General features: G+C 42.0%; 1 protein-coding gene across 3 annotated transcripts; it reads left to right on the top strand.

The window, feature by feature from the left end:
* The first annotated feature begins 330 nt into the window (after window positions 1–330).
* On the top strand, window positions 331–25,893 carry SERTM1 (serine rich and transmembrane domain containing 1). 3 transcript variants are annotated; one of them, XM_043478072.1, is made up of 4 exons: window positions 331–687; window positions 1,951–2,098; window positions 2,513–2,567; window positions 22,989–25,893. In XM_043478072.1, exon 4 carries the CDS (start codon window positions 23,159–23,161, stop codon window positions 23,480–23,482), a length of 324 nt encoding a protein of 107 aa, XP_043334007.1. In that variant the 5' UTR covers window positions 331–687; window positions 1,951–2,098; window positions 2,513–2,567; window positions 22,989–23,158; the 3' UTR covers window positions 23,483–25,893. The 3 variants fall into 3 exon arrangements, with proteins under 3 accessions (XP_043334007.1, XP_043334006.1, XP_043334008.1); XM_043478071.1 differs by lacking the exon at window positions 1,951–2,098; XM_043478073.1 differs by lacking the exons at window positions 1,951–2,098; window positions 2,513–2,567.

Raw genomic sequence — 25,893 nt, 5'->3', positions numbered from 1 at the left:
AGGGAGGAAGAAGAAAAACGCTGGAGGAGAGAGGTCTGAGGCGAGGCCCGTCACAGGACCGGGCGATGCCCCCACGCAGCTCAGAGCTGGGCTTCCTGTGATGCTCCGAGACTCGTGGTTTGGAGTGGGGGCTGCGTGGGATTCATAAAAGGGGAAGAATTGGCAGAAACTAGATGCTTTTGCTTGCAGAGAAAGGTCCCCAAGTCCCCAGAGAACTGCGTCGTCTCCCTCAATGCGCGCGCGCGCACACACACACACACACACACACAAGCGCGCACAAAAGTTGAGGCCATCACATCTGCCTTCCCCAGATGGGGTTCCCTGCGCAAAAGCCTCCTCCCGCTCCAGGATTTTCCGACACTGGCGCAAGCTCCTCCCTTGCCAGAGCCTGGCTCCAGTCCTAGCACCGAGAGCCCGCCCGAGCAGAGGCTGGGGGGCGGCGGGGAGTGGGCCCCGCTCGCCGCCATTGGCTGTGCGGCTGTGGGGCGGAGGGAAGCCTCCCGCTGCGCCCGCCGCCCGCCGGTGCGCCCCAGCCGCGCGCAGCACCGGTGCGCTCCACCATTCCCGCCGACCGCTTCTCCTGCGCAGATCGGCGAGACGCGGGGCGTCCGCGAGGAGCTCGACGCAGCCCCGTCCCAGCCCGAGCTCGGGAGCCGGCGAGGGACATCCGCGCGCCCCGATCCGCAGGTCAGTGAGGGACTCCCGACGCCGCCCGCGAGCGCAGGCAGAGGAGTGGGAGCCGGGGAGGCGCGGGGTGCCGAGGGCTGGAGGGGGCTCGCCCTGTGCCACCGACACCCCGACTCCTCTCCTGGGGCGGCCTCGGGTCCCAGAGGCTCCGCTCCCTCCCGAGCCGCCTCGCAAACTCTCCCTGGCTCCCAGCGGTTGAACTCCTTGTTCTGGTCACCCCCGAATGTGTCCCCTTAGTGCAGGCGAGCAGCCTCCGCTGCCCGTCTCTGCCTATTCTCCGGGTGACTCCTCGGGGCTATAGCAGGACGCCGTGTCCTTGGTCCCGGGATGACCCGCTTCTATCCCGGACACGGGGCGCCGGGGAGGTCTGCCCTCGCGTCTGCGGCTGCAGAGATGGGTTGATTCCCCCGCTCAAGTGCAGGCACTTCTACACTTTGCGGAGCGTGTCTCTCTGGGTGCACGCTCGCCTTCGCGAGAAAGGTTATTCTTGCCTTTGCGGTGTGTGCGGTCAAGCTCGTGCGTGTTGGGCGCCCACCTGGATTTCTAGGGTCACCCCTCCCTTCCTGAGGACTCGCGGCGCGCACACTGAGCGCCCGCGTTGTGCCTTACCTGCCTCGCGTGCGTCTTCACCGGTCCCCGGCGGCTCCAAATCCGAGTAAGTTCTACTGGCGCGGAACAGGCTGCCGTTCCCCAGCCGCGGTTTTCCGAGTCCTTGTTCTTGGAAAACGCACCGGCTTCCTCCCGGTTTTCCCTGATCTGATGAGACGCTGGAATCCCGCGTTTTCCGCCCGAGGTCCGTGGATCATGGGCAGATGGTCTGATTTCTAATTGAGGAGGAAGGTGAGTCCTGCGGGGAGCATCGGACTCCTCCATTCACAGACTCGTCTCGTTGGGTCCCAGGCCAGGTGAGCGGGCTGCACCCGCTCGCTTTCCACCGCCAGGTGCCTGGGGCCCCGCTGTTCCTGGGTTTGGTGCCAGACTCCAGGGATGGGGTCCGCTTCTTACTGTCCTTCATTTCCTCTGCTCGTAAAATTTCCTTTGGAAAATTCTGTGCTGAAGTAAGCACTTGGGTGGTTCTTTGCGGGCGAGAATGGGATCGGATGGCTGCAGGACGTCTCAGCCTTCGCATTTAATTCAGCCCAGACTACAGGTGCCAAGGGCGGGAAACAGGCGGCGATTATGTCCTGAGGATTCCCGGGCCCACCCTAAGGACAACGCCCCGAAAGGCCTTTTTTTGTTTGTTTGTTTCGTTTTGTTTTCCAGGTGCTTTTCACTTTAGATTTTACAGATTCACTGTCAAGACAGTTGCTTATCAACAGGAAAAGAGGCAAAATAAGTGATAGCCTTTTCTTCAAAGGTTTACCCCCTAATGCATTAAGCCCAATACATCCTCCTTAAAAAGACAAAAAAGGTATATTTAACTAGCTTCTGTGTTTTAGCTTATTTGTGATATGGCTCCGAGGCATGCTTAAATATATTGGCACTATTTTGCTAAGTATAAAGGCATTTTACCCCCACCTTCATCCCTGCATACACACATGCACACCCTTTGTAATCTGCACACAGTTGATCTGTAATGTATTGACAAATGGCCTTTTGAAGTGTTAGTGAGGCTGTCTTGCATCGACACCAGCCCCACAGAGGATGCCCCAGTCACCTTCAAATGCTTGGCATCAGGCATGGGGAACCGTCTGCCAACCTCAGAAGTAGTCTGGGAATAGTGAGTTCCAGAAAATGGGTGGAGTGTTCCATTTCTGTGTTTGGGTTGGAGGCTTATTATTTATTTGGCTTATTTATTTACTATCTTTGATTCCTCTACATAAAGGCAAAGCGCTTTGAAGAGCTCACCCTTATGGTTCTCTAAAGAAGCCTCACTGAAGGTAAGATCCATTCTGTTCTCCCTGTCACTGGTTAATTCAATTCAACAGATTTTCCTGGATGTCTGTGATATAAAGAGATACATAATGTGCTGGTGTATGGCATCAGATCTATCAGAGGGCTTATTCGCAGGCTTCCTGAGTATTTTTTATATGTTTCCTTTTTAATGAGGGCAGATGAAGGATGACAGAGTTGATTGGTGAGAACGAGTAATCATACTAATCATTAAGTAAACTTTGGCCAATGCATTTATGCTAAGAATAAAGGATTAGCCCATCACAGACAAAATTCTCTGATTTGGTCTCTATTCCAAATCAAGTCTCAGCCCATTTGATAATACTCCTTCTCTGGGCTTACTCTTCTCCCTGTACTTGTACTTTAATATCCTTCTTTTTCCTTTTTTTAAAAAAAAGTTTGTAGAATCTATATATTTAAATATATTTTTAAAGATTTAGTTATGAGGTAAAAGCAAAAAGTAAAACTATGGCTGAATTTTTGTTTTTTGCTCCTTTGGGTTTTTAAATAGAAATTTAAGAACCTGAAAATTATGAAAAGCCTTTGACATCAGGCACTATATAGGTCCCACTTGCCTGGACCATGGCACCCATGAGCCATTCAGTAAATATCTGTTAAAAGAAACTAGAAGCCAAAAAATAGTGTGCCAGAAGAATGCCATTTTCTTCAGAGAGATATATATGGAACATACTGTACTATTACATTACTGCATCAGTGCAAAGCATCACAGACTTAACTTTTATGGACTGTTTCATTATTGTTCCTAATGACAACTAAAATAATAATAAAGTCTTTAAGTTAATTAATGGAATTAGGGAATCCAACAGAGAGGAAGCTCAAATTAAGTGCCTGAGTTGGCAGGATTCCTTTGAGCTAACAGATATACCTAGAGAAATCAAGCCAGAGGCCTAGATACAGTAATCCATGATACCTGCATTTGGACCAGCCTTTGATGCAGAGCTGGGGAGTCCATCAGTACATCCACTGGCCTTTTCAGGTCCAGGGTAGTAGACTACTGAGCCACATTCTAGGGCCTCAGCACCTCTGATTCTGACTTGTGGTAGATGTCTCTGTGGGATCGAGTGTTCTGAGAAGCTCAGACACAGAATGACTCCTTCAAGAGTTCCCTATGAATAGAATCCATGCTCACCTTTGGAACCAAGACACAGTCATTGTTTAGTCTACACTAAATTTTGGCAACAAAAAAATGAGGGTTCTGAATGGTCAAGTAGCCATATACAATTTAACAGTATATCTAAACATGAAATGGCACAATCTAGCCAAAACAGTGTTAATATTTCAACCCTCTGAATTCACATCAGGAACAAGAGAGACTGTCATAAATACTTTCTGAGTTCCTAACTTTTAAATTGTCATCTATTAAGTTGTGATGGCATCACTGACTCAATGGACACAAGTTTGAGTAATCTCCGGGAACTGGTGATGGGCAGGGAGGCCTGGCGTGCCGCAGTCCGTGGGGTCAAAGTTAGACATGACTGAGCGACTGAACTGAACTGAAGTTGTAACAGCTTCCCAGGTGGCGCTGCTGCTGCTGCTGCTAAGTCGCTTCAGTCGTGTCCGACTCTGTGCGACCCCATAGACGGCAGCCCACAAGGCTCCCCCGCCCCTGGGATTCTCCAGGCAAGAACATTGGAATGGGTTGCCATCTCCTTCTCTGAGGTGGCGCTAGTGGTAAAGAACTCGCTTGCCAGTGCAGAAGACATAAGAGACATGGGTTCGATCCCTGGGTCAGGAAGATCCCATGGGCGTGGCAACCCACTCCAGTATTCTTGCCTGAGGAGCCTGGTGGGCTACAGTCCGTGGAGTTGCACAGAGTCAGACACAACTGAAGTGACTTAGCATACATGCATAAGTTGTATTAAGATGGGAGATCAGTCTCTTCCCTGGTGGCTCAGACGGTAAAGCGTCTGCCTACAATGCGGGAAACCCAGGTTCGATCCCTGAGTCGGGAAGTTCCTCTGGAGAAGGAAATGGCAACCCACTCCAGTACTCTTGCCCGGAAAATCCCATGGACAGAGAGCGTGGTAGCTACAGTCCATGGGTTCGCAAAGAGTCGGACACGATTGAGCGACTTCACTTTTTTCACTTTTCAGTCATTCCAGATATATGATTTGTACAATATTACAGGCTTGATCTTGATGCTGGCATTATTATAGACAATAGTGAAAAGGTGTGGAAATTATAAGCCTATAATAGTTGTTAAAAAGGGTAACGTAAGAAGGTAACAGACCTGAATACAGTTTTTGATGGGAAACAAAAGGATAGGTGGCTGTTAAGAACCTATTTCAAACTCGCAAAGACAAGAAGTTGACTTAAATCACAGTCAAAACACTAAAGATATTCATTCGGGGAACATATTTGCCCCCTGGGGTAGCCAAGACAGCAGCTTTCCTTTGCCATGGTCATCTAGTACTCATCAGATGTGTCTGGCAATTTACCAACTATTGCCAGTCATGCTGGTTTGGTTCTTACTCACTTTCACTTTTCCTGTGACCAGGATTATAGCAGAGGAACTTACTCTTCTCATTTCTTAAACAGAACATTCAGAACAAGCTGTAAAAGGCAACTGTAACAGAAAGTACAGTCACGTCCTTTTGGACAGGTTGACTTACTGGCCTCAGCCTGAGAGTCTTAAACATTGAAATAAAAGGTTTCATATGAACCACTTTAAAGGCTTGTGTTAAGCATATACATTACAAAAAAGAAGGAAAGGGAGAAAGAAAAGAGTTCTGGGCTTAATCAGTAATATTTTACTGCATAAGTTATTGTTAAATTTTATTTTTATTTCTTAATGAAAATACCTGTATTTTCTGATTAAGATTCATTTTCTTGTACCAACATTCAGATGCAGACATGCACAAAATAGAATGTGAACATACCCATAATATCACCTGCTAACAAAACCATATGTTAGAAACCTGGTACATAACCTCTTATCTCCTTTAGTTTAGTTTGGTTTGGTTTTTGCATGTCACTAAAATTGTGTGTGTGTGTGTGCATGTAGCAGCAGTAGCCAGGCTGGTAATTATTTTATAAAAACAGAATCATACTATGCACAACTCTAAAGTTTACTTTTTGACTTTGCCAGACATGTGCAGCGTCTTTCCATGTTAGAAAACATAATTCTTTTGGTTATACCAGAATCCCCTATTTGTAGAATCTTTCCATCATTTGTTTAACCAATCCTTGACTCATTGGTAGTTCCAGTGTTCAGCTACAAAGTACATCTTTGTGCATGCACCCTTTAAATTTGTCTTATTTTTCCCCATAGGGTAAATTCTCAGAATTTATTATTTATATTATTGACCTATAATGCTGTGCACTTTTTCAGTAAAACAGAAAGGACTAAGTAATTCATCCAACAAGTAGTAGATATTCCCCACTGTGATCCAGAGTATCTTCTATATGCCCAACATATTTTTTGCACTTAAAAAGATAATTTTTATTGTTACTTAACATCCATAGTGAAAGTACACAAGTCACAAGTACATAATTTATGATTTTTTGTGTTCAATTTGAACATACCCATGCAGAAGGAACCCAGGTCAAAAAATAAAATATTTACCATCTCCTCATGCCCCTCACATGCCTTGGCAACCAATTGATTATTCTAACAATTCCTCATGAGAAAGTCATTGGTGAGCTTGTTGACCTTAGTTTTCATGATTCAAGTGCTAGATTATGGGCACCATGCCATTTAGATTGACAGTGTAATATTGATTGATGCTTTTCAGACCTTCAAAGATTCCTTGTCAATAAAGGTGGCCTGGTTCAACTGAATTAGTTTCCAAGATCCTTCATTCTGTCCTCATTTGTCATTTCTATCAAGTTTGATCTTATATTTATCCATTGGACCCTGCCTGGCACATATTTCGATTGATATCATGAATTAACCTCTGGATAACAAAAGAAATTGACTAATTTGTTTTTCATCTGATTTCCTATTGTTGGCCACCCAGGCCAGCTGAGTTAGTTGGACTTAAAATTGGAAAAGGAGTCCTAGGCCCTCATTTTGTGGCTTCTGTCTCCTTCTGCCTTCTTTTTCCATTAGGAGTATAATCAATAACCTTCAAAATTCACTTAACTTTCAGAGACATCAGTTTCTTGATTTTTAAGGACTTCCAACTCCTTGATTCTATTTTAAACAAAATTATCCTTTAATGTATAGTTAAATACATATAATTTACCTTTCATAGAGGAAAGTCAATATTGAGCATAAACATAGGAGAGAAGGAACGAGTTAGATGCATGAAAAGTGTCTTAAGTTAGTTCAGTGAATGAGAAGAGAAAATAATTGCTTCTTTTGTGCTCCTCTGTTTTCATCCCCTTTATTATTTTCTAAGAAGCGGAAGTCTGGATCAGTTTCCTAACACAATACTGAAGGGGAGATCACTGTTCACATTACCATGGCTGCGATCAAGATGAAGTGCTACTCAAAGTACAGTTCACGCACCAGCGCTTGAATTGTTAATTACTCATTCACCAGGAGAGACGGAACTTGAGCCAGAATATAAATCAAATAAGGCATGAAAGCACACTTTTTAGTTTGGGTGATTTTTTGGTAGTAAAACCTTCTTGATGAAGGAAGCAGTGCTTTGAAGTTCCTCTTCTCACAAGGACTCATAATCCACCTATTCCTGAGGGAGTCAAGTGGCTTATTCGAATAGTAGCACTGATCTCTAAGGTGGGCTTTGTAGTTAAATTGAGAAATTTGTAAAAATGTAAACATTTTCTCTTCCAGTGCTCATTTTCCATTGAAAAAAAAAATTTTTTTTTTTGAGGGGAAGGTATGTTTAACTTTGAGATAGAGTGACTAATAGCACCACAAAACATGGTGTTCCTGTATGCAGCTAGTTATAATACCCTTCCCTACAGTGATCAGCATAGTGCCCTTGACCATTTTTACTTCCACAGATGAGCAGAGAGACAAGGACTGTGATTGTAAGAGACTCGGTAATTTTTAAAGAATGGGATTATCATAGACTTTAACTTTACATTAAAAAAAAAACACAATGCATCCTGTTTCCACATCCAGTCACATCTTCACTGATTCACTATGGTAAACTCCCTTTTGATTTTTATTGTTCTCTTCAGAATACATTCATTCCAGCCACTCAACTACGTTCATGATAATATATTTCAGTGTTGACAGCAGATTCCTCCATTATCCTGGTGGACAGGAAGCTCAATAAAATTTTTGTTGAATATTGTTGAGAGACACAATTGCTTGATAAAAGTATGGTCCAAGTTTGCTCTGGAGCATGGAACTATTCATTTTATTGCCCTAACTAAAATATTTATAAATTTAGGGCATGTTCATCATTTTTTTTTACTATTGAATATCTACCCTTTGCCTAATCAGTATGATTTAATACAAGATCATTTATTCCTTCATTCAATAAATATTATTGTGGATCCAAAAGTAGAGTAAATAGAAACTACCTCTTCAAGAAGCTTCAAGTTTCTCATTTCTTTTATCCTTTGATTCCTTCTTTCCTTCAAATACTTACAGAGCATCATTATAACAGAGATTGCTGATTCATAGATAGAAAGATTAGTCCTCTATTCTAAGAGTACATAGTCTATCAAAGCAGACCAGTGGGTCAACAAATATAACAAGTATAATAAAATGTGAAAAATGCTATTGTAGAAAGATATAGAAAGTATCCTGAGAATACAGAAGAAGGAGCCAGAAATTTGCTTAGAGAAAATAGGTAGGGATTTATATTATGAGTGAATTACTAGATGAGGCAGAGGCAGGAAGGTTTGCAGTGTATTAAAGAATGAACAAATTGGATTTGGGATGGAGTTGGGGAGAAGACATACCAATATAAGAATTAAATATAAGAATTCAAAATATATGGGAAATCTGTAATAGTTTGATATGCCTGGAACACCATTCTCAGGGACAAGAGAAAAATGAGACTGGAAAAGTAGCATGTAGCTATGTAACAAGGGACATATAAGGTAGGTAATACAAGAAAGGTTTTTTAGAATTTTTAATCAAGATGGTCACTATAAAAATATGCATGTGCATTAGACTCATGCACATATAGTAATATTTTATCACCTTACCTTACATAGTACATGGTTAACAAGTTGTTGTTGAGTGAATCATTGATTGTATCAAAGAATAGTTTTCTTAACCAAAGTCACTACCACTATCCCATTACTTGTATAATGAGTTGTTTTATCCATTAGGGGTCTTGAGTTAGTCTTCATGTCTTTATTGCCCCTCCCGTAGTCCCTCTTGAGGGCTTCCCTGATAGCTCAGTTGGTAAAGAATCTGCCTGCAATGCAGGAGACTCTGTTCAATTCCTGGGTCTGGAAGATCCGCTGGAGAAGGGATGGGCTACCCACTCCAGTATTCTTGGGCTTCCCTGGTGGCTCAGCTGGTAAAGAATCCGCCTGCAGTGTGGGAGACCTGGGTTTGATCCCTGGGTTGGGAAGATCCCCTGGAGAAGGGAAAGGCTACCACTCCAGTATTCTGGAGTCACAAAGAGCTGGACATGACTGAGTGACTTTCACTTTCACTTTAGTCCCTCTTGAAACCATTTGTGCAGGTTAAAGTGACCACTGGGCAGGACTGTCCATATACAATAGCACCTCTTCATGCACCCTAAAGGAAATCAGTCCTGAATATTCATTGGAAGGACTGATGCTGAAGCTGAAACTCCCAATATTTTGGCCACCTGATGTGAAGAAGTGACTCATTGGAAAAGACCCTGATGCTGGGAAAGATTGAAGGCGGGAGAAGGGGACGACAGAGGATGAGATGGTTGGATAGCATCACTGACTTAATGGACATGAGTTTGAGTAAGCTCCGGGAGTTGGTGATGGACAGGGAAGCCTGGTGTGCAAAAAGTCAGACATGACTGGGCGACTGAACTGAACTGAATGCTCCAACTTGTCAGGGAATGTGTGTAGCTGTATCAGTAGCTCACTCTCATTCCTTTAAACCTCACTCTTGTATGAAATTAAAGCTAGCCAAAAACATGCTTTACAACCTTCTTTCTTAGCAGTGCCAAAAGAGAGTTTTAATATAATATATAGTAATTCATGCAGTTCTCCATTATTCCATTTGTGCAGGTTCACACTAAGTGCTCACACAACCAGCAAGGGGTGAATGCACTGGCTTTGGTCACGCAGGAACCCAGATTGGCAGAAGCTGGCCCAACCTCACAGTTGTTGCAGCAGAGGGAAGGCATGTAGCAAATCTCACATGTGAAAGAAAGGTGAAAGTGAAAGTTGCTCAGTCGTGTCCAACTCTTTGTGATCCCATGGACTATACAATCCATGGAATTCTCCAGGCCAGAATACTAGAGTGGGTAGCCCTTCCCTTCTCCAGAGTATCTTCCCAACCCAGGGATCAAACCCAGGTCTCCCGCATTGCACGTGGAGTCTTCATCAGCTGAGCCACAAGAGAAGCAAATTCACACAGTTATTGGAGCAGAAGGCAGGCATGTGGCAAACCTCACGTGTAGTCTTACATTTTATGCCCACAAGGGACGCATGTAAAATTTTCTGCAAATTTTATTGATCAAAACAAGTCATGTGGCCACCCTCGTTTCAGAGGGGGCACAAACATGCAGCCTTACAACATGTCTGGACAGAGGGAAGGACAGCAGAAACGTGAGCATCACTGATGACCACAGGTCTCAAATTTATTCCTCCTTTGTCTTCAACCTCCCCGGAGAGAAGAAATGGAATGAACAGAAAATTTGGAGACATGGGGATATAGATTTGAATTCCAATCCGGCCTCTTAAGTGACTGGGTAACCTTGGGCAAGCTTTTGAATTCTCTGATCCTTAATTTTCTCCTTGGTTACAGCAAGGTAAGGAATAATAATAACTACAGTACAGAGATGTGAAGATTAGAGAAAATACCCCTGTACCACACACACACACACACACACACATACATACAACTAGTATGTGCTTTTATTGAATACCTATCAGCTGCTACCATTCATTGTGTTACTGTCTCTCCAGACTCATTTGTCTGGGCATCCTTTCTCCTGTACAAGCATGTCAGATCCAGCTTCCTCTGCCTGTCACGTTCTGAAGACCTCCTCTCATTCCATAATGACGTGGGGATCCCCGCACCACCCCCTGCCACCGCTCATCACTCTTCTGGCATGATGTTGCCTCTACACCCAGTGCACACACACTGAAATAAAAAAGCACTTAGATGTAAGAGAAATGAGTGATGTGTGAATGTGTGCTTCTAAGGGTGTTCCTACAGCTTTAATTAAGCAACATAGGGCACACAACCTCAAAGGGTAAAGTGGAGAGCTCAACCTTCATAAAGGACAAAGCCAAAGTCTGTTAAATCTTATATAAAAGATACTCGAGATTTTCATGAGTAAAGTCATATTTATTTGTACTTTTAAAAGAATGTATAAGTCTTTTATATAGGCCATCAGTGTGGTAGTCTGTTTTCTACAAATAATGATTAATTATTTTTCAATTTGACCTCTTCCTATTTTTTTTTCTCTTCCCATTTTTAAAAATGAAATACATTCTGGGAGTATTGGAGCCTACATTTGTTTATTGCTTCCATATTGTCTTTGACAAATTTTGGTCCTGGGTTGTTATCTTAAATAACAGGCTGCCGGGGACTTGATTTCCTCTACATTTGATAGTCTGCCATATCATGGTGTTCCATGTTACAAGGAACACATAGACATTCTTTTTGTTAGCCAGACTTTTGAGTATATGGTGCTGCCTGAGAGAGAGAAAGGAAGGATGAATGAGAGAATGTTAAGGCAAGCTCTGCTGCTCTGTTTACACAAAGGATTAGCAGGACCATGGGAAGTTTCGGAGGGAACATGCTTTCCTGATGAAGGACACACTGTCCTCATTTCTGTCTCCTGCCTTCCCTGGTGAACTTGGGAATCCTGGTAGAAGAGTAATTTCAGAGCCCTGAGAGGGCACTTTGTCTCCTTATATGGTTGGTGTTTTATTTAACCTCTGCCTAAAATCTGACTCATCTGGTACTCATCAATTTAGGGTACCTACCTAGAGCCTCAGTCATATGATTGCTTATGACTGAAGAAAAGCACTATTAATATCAATGCTCCATATTTTAAAAAAAAAATTTGCAGCTGCATTTTTCAATGACTAGTTTCATTCTTCGGAGAAGGCAATGGCAACCCACTCCAGTACTCTTGCCTGGAAAATCCCATGGATGGAGGAGCCTGGTAGGCTGCAGTCCATGGGGTCACTAAGAGTCGGACATGACTGAGCGACTTCACTTTCACTTTTCACTTTCATGCATTGGAGAAGGAAATGGCAACCCACTCCAGTGTTCTTGCCTGGAGAATCCCAGGGACGGGGGAGCCTGGTGGGCTGCCATCTATGGGGTCGCACAGAGTCGGACACGACTGAAGCGACTTAGCAGCAGCAGCAGCAGCAGCAGCAGTTTCCGTCTTTAAAAATTGTTTATTGGCTCCTATTTCCAAAGATGCAGACCCTGGATTATAAGAGAGTTCATGTATTTGGGTTTATTCCTCTTGCCACAGTAGAAGGCTCACCCAAACCTGGGTGATCATGGAGGTGGCTGCTAGATTTGAGTTGTAGGGAGCATGAGTTCTTTGATCTGCTGAACTTGGAGTTTGAAGACTGTTTGATGCTTGATGCCTAAATCAAGTCTCCCACTTTTGCTGAGTTTATTTGCTTCTGTGTTTCCTGTGGGCCTTGTGTGGAACCTGGACCTCACGGGCTATTGTGAGTCTCAGTGACATTCCCCAGAGCCTGCCAACACACTAGTCCTCAATAGAAAATGACTCTCTCTTGGATCTTGAGGACATTATACTAAGTGAAACAAGTCTGACCAAAAAACAAATTCACACAATCTCACTTATATGTGGAATCTAAAGAACACAAAAACAAGCTCATAGATAGAACAAATTGGTTAGTGGGAGGTGTGTGAAATGTGCAAAGGTGGTCAAAAGATACAGACTTCCAGTTATAAAGTAAGTAAGTCATGGGGATATAACATTTGTCATGTTGACTATAGTTAATACTACTGCATTGTATATTTAAAGTTGCTAATATCTTAAAAGTTCTCATCATAAGAAAAAATTACAACTTTGGGTGGTGGCACATATTGTCTTCTTATAGTGATCCTTTTGCAATATACAAATATCTAATCATTATGTTGTACACCCAAAAACTAATACCATGTTATATGTCGTTACTACTACTATACTAAAGAGTGGTGCATGCTCAGTTGCCCACTCGTGTCTGAGTCTTTGCGATTCCATAAACTGTAGCCCGCCAGGCTCCTCTGTCCATGGGATTTCCCAGGCAAGAATACTGGAAGGGGTTGTCATTTCCTCCTCCAGTGGATCTTCCCCTCCCAAGGATCAAACCTGCGTCTCCTGCATTGGCAGGTGGATTCTTTACCACTGAACTACCTGGGAAGCTATATGTCAATTATATCTCAATCATTTTAAAAAAGAAAGAAAACTACTCTTTTGTGAATCAGGATACCTACAAAGCCCCTACCTTTGACTGGGCATTTAAAGTGCAGGAAAGATATCCTGGGCTGCCTCTGAGGATGACTGATGACATAAGATGAACATCAAACATCTTATGTTCATCTGGAGGTCCAGACAGAGATTCAGACCAGTGACTGGTGGAGTGAAGTCATGAGCAAAGCTGGCTGGCCAGACACCATTCCTGGTGTTCAGGCAGGCTGTCCTGCCACTATGGATCTAGTTCCCTAGGTGCATTAAACCTCCTCTCTCTCATTCTCTGAGACTTCACTTCAGATCCAGTTCCCTAGGTGTATTAAATGTCCTCCCTCTCTTTCTCTGGGACTTCACTTCCTGTACCTCTGAGCATCATAAGCTGATGGTGCAGCAAATATTTGAACTTCTCCAAAGCCCACTGAAAAGTCAGGCTTAATCACTGTATTTATTGAGAAGCTTCTAACATTTTTACTGACTTACTGCATATTATACCAAATATATTTTCTTAATACCCTTGGGGATAAACCATCTTTCCCTAACGTATATGTTAAAGATAACCAATCTTACTGAAAAACTATGAGAATAATAACAATGGACACCTATATATCCTTTAACTAATCAATTGCTAATATTTTAACACATTTGTTTCATCATCTTTTCTTTCTGTATGTGTGTATGTCTTATTTTTTTTATTTTGGCTGAACCATTTGAGGGTTAGTTGCTGCAACTATGACACTTTACTTTGTACATGTATTTCCTAATAATCATAACGTTCTCCTATATCACACTTAAGAAATTTAATATTGCTATAATGCAGTTATCCAATGTACAGTCTATGCCCAAATTTCCCCAGTTGTCCTAATAATGTCCTTTATAACAAAGCTATTTTTCCTTTTAATGGGTCCAAAGATCTTTCATTGCATTAGAGGATAAATCTCGACATCTGCATCCTACTTTTTCTTCTCTGAGTATTCATCTGAATACTAAATAATGTAATACAGCCAAAATTGGATGTAGCCAAAACTTAGCCTGCCTAAGCTGCCAATTACCAAGCATTATTATTTTTAAATACCCGTTTCACTGTGGAAAGCATCATCATGCTTTGACTGTCAGCCATGGAGGACTGGAAGAATGAGAATCCTTTAGTAGAATCCATATGTATGAATTATATTATGCTAAGCACTGGGCTAATATCCAGGAGGATTGGGCAATGTACACACTATGTAATCAACTAAGGTTCTATTTGTAGTTGTATTATGAGGGACGATGGTTTATTAATTCAAGTAAATGCTTGGTTGAAAATGTCATCAGATGGAAGACTCTGTGAGCTTGAGTCCTTGCTGGGAAATGCAGGACTTAAAACACACATACTTGTCATATTCCAGTCCATTTCTAAGAAGAGGCTATAAAGCATTTTAGTTTAAACAAATACATGACTATAGTTGTCAACAGAGAAATAGAAATAAATCGTGGCTGTTTAATTAATTTGCTAATACTGAAGTTCTTTTCAAACAAACTATATCATCACTTTTTTTTTTTCAAACTGTACCTGTACATGTGATTTTTATAGATAAGAGAATAGTTTGTTAGGTTTTGGCATATTCTTAGGTGCAAATTTTAGAAGTGGATATATTAGATAATTTATCTTCCTGTCTTCCCTATACCTCAATTACAAAGATATTTTAATGGAAAATTAAGTTGGGATTTAATTTATGAAGTGAATAAAACATTTACTATATATCCATTCTTATAAGTTGAAAATTTACAAGACAGATGAAAAATTATAAGATAATGTATACACAAAACAATAATAGACATTTACAGAAGCATATGCCATCAGAAAAGTTTTCACTGAACACATTAGCTTAGATACCTATGGGAGATGGAAGGAAATGTAGAGAAAGAGGGATCAGGTTAGTCACAAACAGAAGAATGTGCATTTAAAAAGGAAAATAACAATAAAAGCAAGAGAATAAAGAGTGGCATTGGTCAGGAGTTGGACAAGCTCATTTACTTTCTTCTTACGCTGCATGGTCCCAGTGGCTCATAGATGCCTACTTCAGAGGAATCTGCTTAATTTAGAGTGGACTTTATCAAAGCTTATAGAAATCCCATATTTCCAAGCTCTTCCCTGTCTCCTTAGAACAGTTTTAGGGGCACTCGAAGGCCCCTGGAGCCTGAGAGAGTCGAGTGGGAATACCTTGTGGTCTACCTATAAAGGTTTAAAAAAGTGACTTATGGCAATTGCAAAATTAAGTTTACAAGAACAAAATCTTTCTAAATATCATATTCCATAAGGAGACTGTTAGGAGCATTTCCTTATTGGACAAAAGCTAAACTTAATACAAATTATTTTAAATTGTGGAGATAGAATGAAAGGCAATGGGAAAGGAGAAAATGCCATTCTCCAGCCAGAGCATCGTTCTCCAACCAGAGCATGGTTGAGAATTTTTTCAAACATGTCTCGTCTTACTAAAAATAAGCAAGCAGGTTTCCCTGGTGGTCCAGTGGTTAAGAATCCATCCTGCAATGCAGGGGACACAGGTTTGATCCCTGGTCTAGAAGGATTCCACATACCCCAGAGCAACTAAGCCCATGGGCCACAACTACTGAGCCTATGTCCTAGAGCCTGCTCACCACAGCTAGAGAAAGCCTTTGCACAGCACCTAGAGAAAGCCCTCAGGCAGCAAAAATAAAAATTTAAAAAATAAGATTTTTTTGTATACTAGTTGCTCTAAGAATTAAAAAAAATACATATATTTTTTCTTAATATTCTTCTAAAAAAATTGGAAATGATCAGAGCTGAGTGGAGGAAGGGAGTTGCACCTCAAAGTCCTCATTAAAAATTCTGTAACATCTTGAAAGGTCGATCTTGCTTCTTCCCATCTTTCTTCACACTGATTCATTTCAACCTTGCCTGTGATCTTCAAGTCATTATTTCTCTGACTGTTTGCTTTTTCTTTAAATCAAGTGTTTAGCCAATAATCTTTTTTCCTGCTCCCTGAAAGTGACTATCATGTTCTGCTACTTCTGAACCAGTTCCTGCTTCCTTCAACCTTTAAGTTGCCACTTTTCTCATTTTGATTTGATTAGTTGTGTTAATAACATAGATGGGTCCAATCTTCCCAAAATGCAGGGTAGACCCCTTCTTGGTCTTTTCTAAACATCATTAAAAAATCATGAAAATACTATGCCTAAAACTGGTTTTATATTTGACCTTTTTAATCCAGAAAATGGGGGTTTCCCAGGTGGCACCATAGTAAAGAATACGCCTGCCAATGCAGGAGGCGAAAGAAACTTGGGTTTGATCCCTGGGTCGGGAAGAGCCCATGGAGGAGGAAATGACAACCCACTCCAGTATTCTTGCCTGGAAAATTCCATTGACAAAGGAGCCTGGTGGCCTATAGTTCACGGGGTTGCAAAGAATCAGACACGATTGAGAACGCATGCATCATGCATCATTGTCCAGAAAATTATCCACTTACACTCTCTTTTTTCTAAGGGTGTATCATTTAAAAATAATTATTCTTACTAAGGCAGAGATTTTGACATAAAAATGTTCACAACAAATGTAGCAAAACTTTATTACAAATAATAGTTTGATTTTGCCAGGAAAACAGTGCTATAGATGCAAGGGAACTCATATCATATAGATGCAAGGGAACTCATATTGCTTTTGAGGCTGTACAAGATAGATGGTCAAAACACTTAGGTTCCTATCTCCTTTTGAAATAGTTTCTTGTGTTTTTTATTTTTTAATTTCATTCAATCTACACTGTTTTGCATATCAAGAAAGGTATATTCTGAATATTCTGTGAATTATACCTTATGTGGATAACTAATTTTTAAAGAATCGGAACAAAATAACTAGCCTAACATAAAAGTATTCTGAAAATAATTTAATTATTTTGCTGAGGAAATATTTTACTGAGCTGGAGGCTAATCCAGAGAGATAAAAGCCATCACTGAGGTAAAGAGAGATAATAAGGGATTGGACTGAATCCAAAGCCACCTAATGACCTACCCTAGAAACTGGTTTTGAAAATAAATCACAGATACTAAGCTGTTACTCCAACATTTCTTTAATTTCACCAGAGTACTATGAAAAAGTTCTGATTACATTTTCTCATCATTCTTTTGAACCACAGATAAAGAGGACTGTTCGTTTTAATTTTTTGGCTGCCATTATCCAGTCCAGGGGAGTTTCCCAGGTGGTGCTAGTGGTAAAGAACCCACTTGGAATGCAGCAGATAGAAGAGATGGAGGTTCCATCCCTGGGCTGGGAAGATCCCCTGGAGGAGGGCATAGCAATCCACTCTAGTATTCTTGCCTGGAGAATTCCATGGACAAAGGAGCCTGGCGGGCTACAGTCCATGGGGTCGCAAAGAGTCGGACGCGACTGAAACAACTTAGCATGGGTGTATCCAGACCAGACCGTGAATTCCAGGGTGTTATTCAGAAACTTCATCTCTCCACACTTCTTTTCATGAAATGGCTAATTCCACATTGAATAGCAGATAGACTCAGTTTTTTTCTGTACTTGGTTTTATTTTTTATTGTGCTGACACAGGGAATCATAATAAGATTCCACTAATTTTCACACAAAATTCTTCTCCCAAAGTGCTGTATTGACTAAGCAGGAGCAGTTCGTAAATAAGCAAATATATGGCGACCCACTCCAGTATTCTTGCCTGGAGAATCCCATGGACAGAGGAGCCTGGTGGGCTATAGTCCATGGGGTCACAGTCAGACAACTGAAGTGACTTAGCATGCATGCATGGATGGGCTTAATCAGCTTTGAATAAGGTTAGCAGTAAGATAATAAACTTTATTTTCATTATTGCAAGTCCAGGGATAAGTGTTTGCCATTGACTGCAAGTGAAGATTTACATTTAAATCTTCACTTGCAGTGCGTGGCAAGTATGTATTGTCAGCACCTACCTTCTCTTACCTAGAATGACCTAAAAGGCCACTAGGTGAAGAAAAAGCATTAAGAGAAAAGAAAATCATGCAAATTGTAAAGGAAAGTTCAAGGTCCTGTATAAAACATGTTCTTTTCTAAGTAGAACTAAAAACAACTGTGCTAAGATATGATAAGTTCTCCTCCAGATTCTGGAAATGGTAGTTTCTACATGTCCTACAAAGAAAGAGATCAAATATATCATCTAAAACTATTTATTACATTATACAATTAAATTTTACATTTGTAGACCTGGAAAGAGCCTTTACCATGCATGTTAATACTGTATCAAATTGTTGCTAATGGTTTGGGAGGCCCACCTTTTGGAGAGGAAACAGCAGGGCGTGATAAGGATGAACTGTTAATTCAACATCCCAACAGCTAGGGCACTCTTTAAATAATGTCCACAAGGGAACAAAGCAGCTTGTCCCAGTTTTCCACGACAACAACAACAACAAAACCTTTCAAAGGGTTGCTGTTCACATAGAAATGTATTTAAATAAAGGTCAGAAACTCAGAGACTGCTGTGCCAGAGCGGAGGCTGACTGTAGGCTGGGTTTAATCTGCCACTGTACTGTAGAAGTCAAGGTCCTGGCAGAGGCCCCTCCCACAAGCTGGCCGCCCAGGGGTCTTGCAGTGCTTCTGGGAGGGCACTCAGGGATGAGGGCTTATCAGATCTTCTTCCTTTCACCAAGCCGGAAGGTACACACACCAGAGAGAATGTTTTGCTCCTCCAAAGCTTCACAGTCCTCATAATCACCCCATGGGAAGGAACGCTTCCATTCTCTCAGAGGAGTCACAGAGGCTGGGAGTCACAGTGACAGGCAACAGAGACCCGCCCCCTCCACCAGGCCTGCCTTGTCTGTGTGGTTCCTCTGACTCCCCACCCCACTGGGCTCAGGTGAGATTACACGCCCGTCCTTCCTCGCTTCAGGAGGTGACTGCCGTTTCTAGATTTCTTCCCAGCACGTTTTTTTATTCCAAGAGACAAAGGGATAGCTGGCTGACCATGAACTGAAACATCTCCCCGGATCTTCATTTATAATGTGATCTCTCTGTCTCTTCTCCCTTTCTCAAAAAAAATCACTTTCTGAGAATGGGTCAGAAAAAAAAAAAAAGCATCACATTCCTCACATGGCTTTTAAGTGCCACGTGAAATGCGAGTCTGCTTCCGCTGCCCCTGGATGGGTCAAGGCTATGCATTTCAGATGAAGTTGCTTTCTTTTTTCCTTTGAACCTAATCTGTTTGGGAGAAACAGCCCAAGAAGCAGCATCTTGAAACACACTTGTTTGATTTTGTTTCCACAGTACCACCAACAGCCTCATTCAAACTGCTCAGTGCCTAAATACATACACTTTGGGTCATCCTCAGCATTATACACAGACTCAAAACATTCACCAGAGAGAAAGAAGACTTATCAATTTTTAAGAAAATGAGAAGTCATGTCATCAAGTTAAAATGATTCTAACAGTGCGTACACTCTATTGTTTCAGACTAGAAGAGTGAAATGAAGTTTGTAGATCTGTCATTTTAAATTAGATAGTATTCTGAAAGTAATAGTAAATCTAAAATATTGGGGGAAGGATATTTAGAGAAGATATTTAATTGTGAAATGTTGAATAAGGATGCAAGTTGTCATCTGTTCATTTCTACCATTATCTCCCAAGGCCACTTGGAAGGTCACTTTCCCCAAATCTTCTCAGCCTCAGTTGCCATAAACTCTTCCATAGACATTTGAGGCTCACAATGGGCTTTTGTCTCAAAGAAGGTGATCTTCAGGAGGTGAAAAGTACTCTTGGAATATTTACATTGTAAATAGATACCTTGGATTTAGCAATTGGTCTGGGGGCCAGTTGTGAGCTCTATCGTTGAATTGCCAGTGACAGATTCGGAGCCTCCAACCCCACCTCCAGAAAATGATACAGAGCTGGGTAGCAAAGGTGGTTTTTAGAAAACTCAGCCAATTTCAGCTGAATGTATCACCTGTACGTGTCAGAATTATTGGATTAGCAGAGACCTGGAAGTCCCTCTAGTCTTTCGAGGGACCTATATCTACTGGTCTTTTACTTGGATGGCCTTTTATTATTTTCAAAGCATGATTTTGGACACAGTGTCACATCCTAACTTAGGAGCTTGTGGAGAGGTAGAAAAGGTATCATTGGACAGATGAGAAAACAAATATCAAGACTGAACTGTGAGCTTGTCCAAAGTTAAATGGCAGGTAGGAACTAACTGAGTGTCATCATTTTCTCTTCCTACCCCAACTGAGGAAAGTAAGAATACGATTCAGGCATGGGTTCCTCTCTGTCCTCTGTTACTGACTAGCTGTGAACCCTGAGTAAATCACAATTTCTTTGTAGATCAGTTTCCTCATCTGCAAAATGGGAATGATAATTCCACTCTGCCACCCCTACAAACTAGTTTGTGTGAAGAGCAACACAAAATGCACAGCCCCTACCTTCTTACCGATGCCAGAAAAAGAAGATGTAAAATCATTACTACCAAAGGATAGGAAAATTGAGACCGGATGGTATAAAAGGTGTAAGTCCTGGCTTATCTTCTAATTAGATACATTTATTTTTGCCATATCGATCAGCATCTTTGTTCTTAGTTTCCTCAGCTAGACTTAGGAGGTCTTACCAGAACATCTTGAATATTTCTTTCCATTCAGTCCACACGATTCTTTCCTATGCACCATGCTGTCTCTGAGAGAAAGTCACTCGGTTGTGTCTGACTGTTTGCGACCCCAGAAACTATACAGTCCATGGAATTCTCCAGGCCAGAATACTGGAGTGGGTAGCCATTCCCTTCTCCAGGATGTTGTCTCTGAGATGCTGCTATTTTCCCTACAGATGAATGGCTAGGGCACTTATCTGCTGTATAAGGCATGGTGTTACTACCAGATCAGTGGGACATGTTTGTAATCCTGCTGTGATTCTCTCTTTTTTTCAAAGGATCCTTAGAAGCCTATAGCAGCCTAATGGAATTAAAATCACCAAAGTGTAATGAGGAGTGGGAGTCTAATTATTTTAAGAAATACTAAGAGCTTGTCCCGTGGCCTCCTCTGAGGAGTCCCTGAGATCGTTAACTGGCTTGACTGCCGCTAGGGCAGCCCTCTCAGAGGGTCCCTCCTTCTTGGGGATCATTAGTGCCGCTCAGCTACAGTCACAGGGCCACTGTCAGCCCCTCAAGGAATCAGTCACTTAATTAGATTTGAGGAATGGAAGAAAAGGCAAGTTGTCAAGGTAAAATGCAGTGCAGAGGTTAGGGAAAGGGAAAGCCAGGGTACAGAGGATGTTTTTTGCATCAGCATTTCACTACATCTGATGCAAGGGAACCTGGAAATTTACAACCAAATGGTCCAATGCCATAAAGAGCTGGGAAAAGCATCTTTGCTGGATTTGAGAAAAGAGAGTCATCCATCGGAGGGATCATTCTCCCTCAGGCTGCTTCCCTCGCCCCCACACGGACTAGGTAGAAGCTGGCTGGGACTTCTCCAGTCATGGACGAGAGGGTGGTAGAGACACACGGCATCCACACCCACGCCTGGAGCCTGCAGAATCACACAGCTTCCCTCCCAGGGTGCCTGCCTAGCTCCGTCCACTTTGTTTCCGGCTTTCCTCACAGGGACCACATAAGGAGGGGAACATGGCCAAGAGCATTTCTTTCCCTGCAGCCATTCACACACATCACACATATACACATGCACCTCCCGCCTCACACACCACACACCACATACACACACACACCTCCCCCTCACACAACCACACACATACACACACCACATACACACACACACCACACTACAACCACACCCCCATATATACCCCACATCCCACACACACCATCCCACACACACATACACACACAAACCTCACGTACCCGCACACCCACACCACACATATACACACGCACCTCCCCCCTCACACACCACACATACACACACACACCACATACACACACACACCACACTACAACCATACCCTCCATATATACCGCACATCCCACACACACCATCCCACACACACACACACACATCACACATACCCCCCACACATACCACACACCACATACACATACACCCCACACACAGATGAACCTCCCCCCACACACACACTGAGTTCATTTTGGCCCAATTTTAACAATTCAGAGTGCTTCCCTGTCTATTACCTTGATCCCTGCATAACACAGTGTGCAGTTAGGGCAGTACTACACTATTTTACAGATGAGAAAAATGAAGCTCAGAAGCTAGGCAATTTGCCTAACTTCCCAAAGATAAAGGAGAATTCAGGCCTCAAACTTAAGGCTCTTGACAGCAAACCTAGTACTCTTTCTACTATTAAGAGGAAGTCCAACTTTTATCAATCTAAAGGTTTTTATTCAGTGCCTAAAATATGCAGAACAGAGTAGAGAGGTAGACCTAACAGGAAACAAATATGCAGGAATGGCCCCCGATCCCAAAGAGATATGTTTTTATAAACAAGTCAGCAAAGTATGAAAAGCAAGCTTACATGTGCAGTGGTTCTCCAAAGCATGCTAGAAGGAAATACTGGTCAAAAAAAGTTGTGCTGGTGGGCTGGACAGTGCAGGGAATTCATTTTCTGGAGGAGGAAGGTTTGCAGCTAACTTTTGGGGTCCTATTCTCAGAGCAGGCTTGGAGCATCTGTTGAAATCTCAGCAGATGGAACACACCAGAAATGTACTTTCCTTTTTATTTTGGAGAAACCTGGCACCTAGGGTACTATGAGATCAAATAAAAGTGCATTTTTATATCATCATTTGTAACATAAAGTCAGGAACATTACACAAAAGTGACTTCATTTTTTTCCCTCCCTGGTGGATTTTTATAATTAAGCCTTGCTGAAATGAAAACTGGAAATGAGAGTCAATGTGACTTCTTTCTGAATAATGCACTCAGTTGTTTGGGGTTTTTTGTTTGTTTTCGCAGTGTCAAAGGACACCTGGTACCTGCCACCTTTGCTTGGAAACTGAGAAGTTGTGTTGTGCTGCAGTGTTTGCTGATGCTATCACGACAGAAGGAATGCTGATTCTGTCCCTTTTAACGCCTGTGTGAAACTGACTTTTCATACACTGTGCATTCTGTGACCTTCCATAAAGATGTCTGAACCTGACTCTTCCTCTGCGTTCTCGGGGAGTGTGGATAACGGAACTTTCCTCCAGCTGTTTCCCACATCCCTGTCCACATCGGTGGACCCGTCCTCGGGCCACCTGTCAAATGTCTACATCTATGTGTCCATATTCCTCAGCCTGTTAGCCTTTCTGCTCCTGCTTTTAATCATCGCCCTCCAGAGGCTCAAAAATATCATCTCCTCCAGTTCCTCCTACCCGGAGTATCCAAGCGACGCTGGGAGTTCTTTCACCAACTTGGAAGTCTGCAGTATTTCCTCGCAAAGGTCCACTTTTTCAAACCTTTCCTCCTGAATGGAATAATCCTTCAGTGCCGTGGTCGCTGAAGTTTTCCCTCAGGGGAAGTATCACAGGAAGCAGGCACCTCCGGAAAGAAATGCCCATTTTGTTCTTTCTCACCAGTTAGACCTTGTTCTCCTCCTCCTTCAGCCCTGATTTCTTTTTCTGTTCATGATGCTTTTAGTGTGAATGTAGGAGTTGATGCTGACAGAAATGCTTGCATGGTGAAGAATTTCACCCAGATCGCTTGATGAACCTGGAGCTGGCTTCTCGGTGGGGCAGGCCACCCTGTTGGACACCGGAGGCCTAACTCACCTGAGGTGGCCTTGCAGAGGAAGCTGGATCAGGGCTCTGCACTTTTGTTTCTCTTACAAAACCATGAAACCAACGGAGCCAGCAGAAACTGGCAAAGTGAAGTCTGAGCTATGTAGAAGATATTTTACATATTGAAAAGATAAAGTGAAAAGCACCAAGTTTTAAAAAAAAAGTCAGTTTAGATTTCATGTATAACATCTCTACAACCAGAGGCAAAAATATGCTAAGTGTTATTTCATTTCACTTTAACCAATGAAAATCACATTTATTGATGAATTAAGTCATATATGGAGAAGTTCTGGAAGACTTTAACTTTTAATAGCAAGACAAATATGTATTATGATGCCATTTGTAACATATTTCTGCCTCTTGGGGTTTTTTTCCTACTTATGTTATAGTCTTAATGACTCTATGTTTGTGGAATTGTTTGTGGAATTCTTTGTGATAATTGCTGTTGCTATTACTAAGACAGGCACCAGAACAGACACTGGAAATTTTTATTTTGTATCTATAATTTCCATCAGTGGGAATCATACATACGGAAAATACTCATTTAGTTGTATTTTGCATAGTAATAACTCCTTGTGGTTGTGAAAGTATGTTCCTTTATTCAGTTTCACAGTCTTCATAAGCTCAGTGCAGAATTACATTGACTTCAAGATGTCAGATGTCTGTTCACTCACATGAGGTTGCAAAACTTAGAAGACTCCATTGCTAAATATTTATGTTGTTATATACTCTGTGAATGTTACATGTCTCTGATAATTCATTGTTGTGTGTTACCATAAGACTCTACATTAGGATTCCAGAATGTGGATTTATGTTTAAAACTGTAAACACTCACATTGGGTAGGGGGCTGCTATACTGTGGTCAGCCAAGCACACTTGAACTTGGGGCTCTGTGCATGAAAGGAGGCACTCTGGAGAGCATAGACATGGATATGGAGGGACTCAAGTTGCCCCCCCCCAAAAAAAAACTAACAAAGCAAGCAAAGAGTAGCTTTGCTACTTTGCAGCTTCTTAAGAGTAAGAATTTTAATATAATTTTTGAAATCAGTGGTCCACCGTGTAAAGACTGAATGTATTTATCCTGCAAAGCTCCTGCATCAGCATGGCCCCATCTGCCCAGGGCAACTGGACACTTCTTATCCAAAATATTTAATAATCTGGAGTGGTGGGGCCTTCAAGCCACCCTTTGGTTTGGTTGCGTGGCTTCTGGAGTGGGATAAAGAATGCATCATTTTTACAGGGCATACGTTCGTCATTCTAAAATGCTGAGAGAGATGCGAATTCACAGTGAGGATCAGAAGGTGTTTGTTTTTTTTTTTTAAATCCATAAGCCTTGCTGAAATCCAACCATATCAGAAGGTTTATGTATCATAAATCTCCCCAAACACTAAAAGACCTGCACAGAGTTGCAGCCCTGAAATGTATAATGAGTGAAAATTTCCCGTTTGCTGTCATTTAAAGCACAGCAGTGTGTTACAATGTTATTATGTAGTATAAATGCTGGACTGGAAAAACTCTGCTATTTTAGACCATTATTAGCATTCTCAGTGTGTGTGTGTGTGTCCGTACACAACACAGAATATATAATATATATATATATATATTCACACCCTTCCCAATTAAGAGTTGTGTGAAAGCTGCACAGGATTACAGAGGCATCTATATTATCACTTTTGCTCTTTGATTAATCTTGTGCTATTTTGGTTACCAAGGAAAAAAGGACTCTGATGAACTGATTTTAAAAAATAGAGGAGAAAATTTGCCACATGACAGTATAATCTGCGAATGATCTGTTCTAAGGGGGTAACTTTACACTGTTTTCTTCTGGGGGAGATCTAAAGGCTTCTAGGACTAAAACTAATTTTTTTTTTTTTTTAAATTTTCAGGCACACCCCCCCCTCCCCCCCCCCCCCCCCCCCCCCCCACGATGGTTCCAGCTCTCAAGGTTAGTGATTGGGAGCAACATTCAAAGACATAAAATAGGGTTTGCTACTCCCAGCTTGTCGGGATAACACACTGTACCACCCGAGATGAATTTGTGTTAAGAAGTTCAGGAAGGTTGGAAGACTGGTTTATAAATAAAGAAATCAAGCCCACTGGAA

This window comes from Cervus canadensis, chromosome 9 (genome assembly GCF_019320065.1).
Source record: "Cervus canadensis isolate Bull #8, Minnesota chromosome 9, ASM1932006v1, whole genome shotgun sequence".
NCBI lineage: Eukaryota > Metazoa > Chordata > Mammalia > Artiodactyla > Cervidae > Cervus > Cervus canadensis.
This window is presented reverse-complemented; position numbering and strand designations above follow the sequence as displayed.

Bases quoted from the DNA above. Each gene is read 5' to 3' on its own strand.
- SERTM1 (XM_043478073.1), top strand. From the start codon at position 23,159: ATGTCTGAACCTGACTCTTCCTCTGCGTTCTCGGGGAGTGTGGATAAC.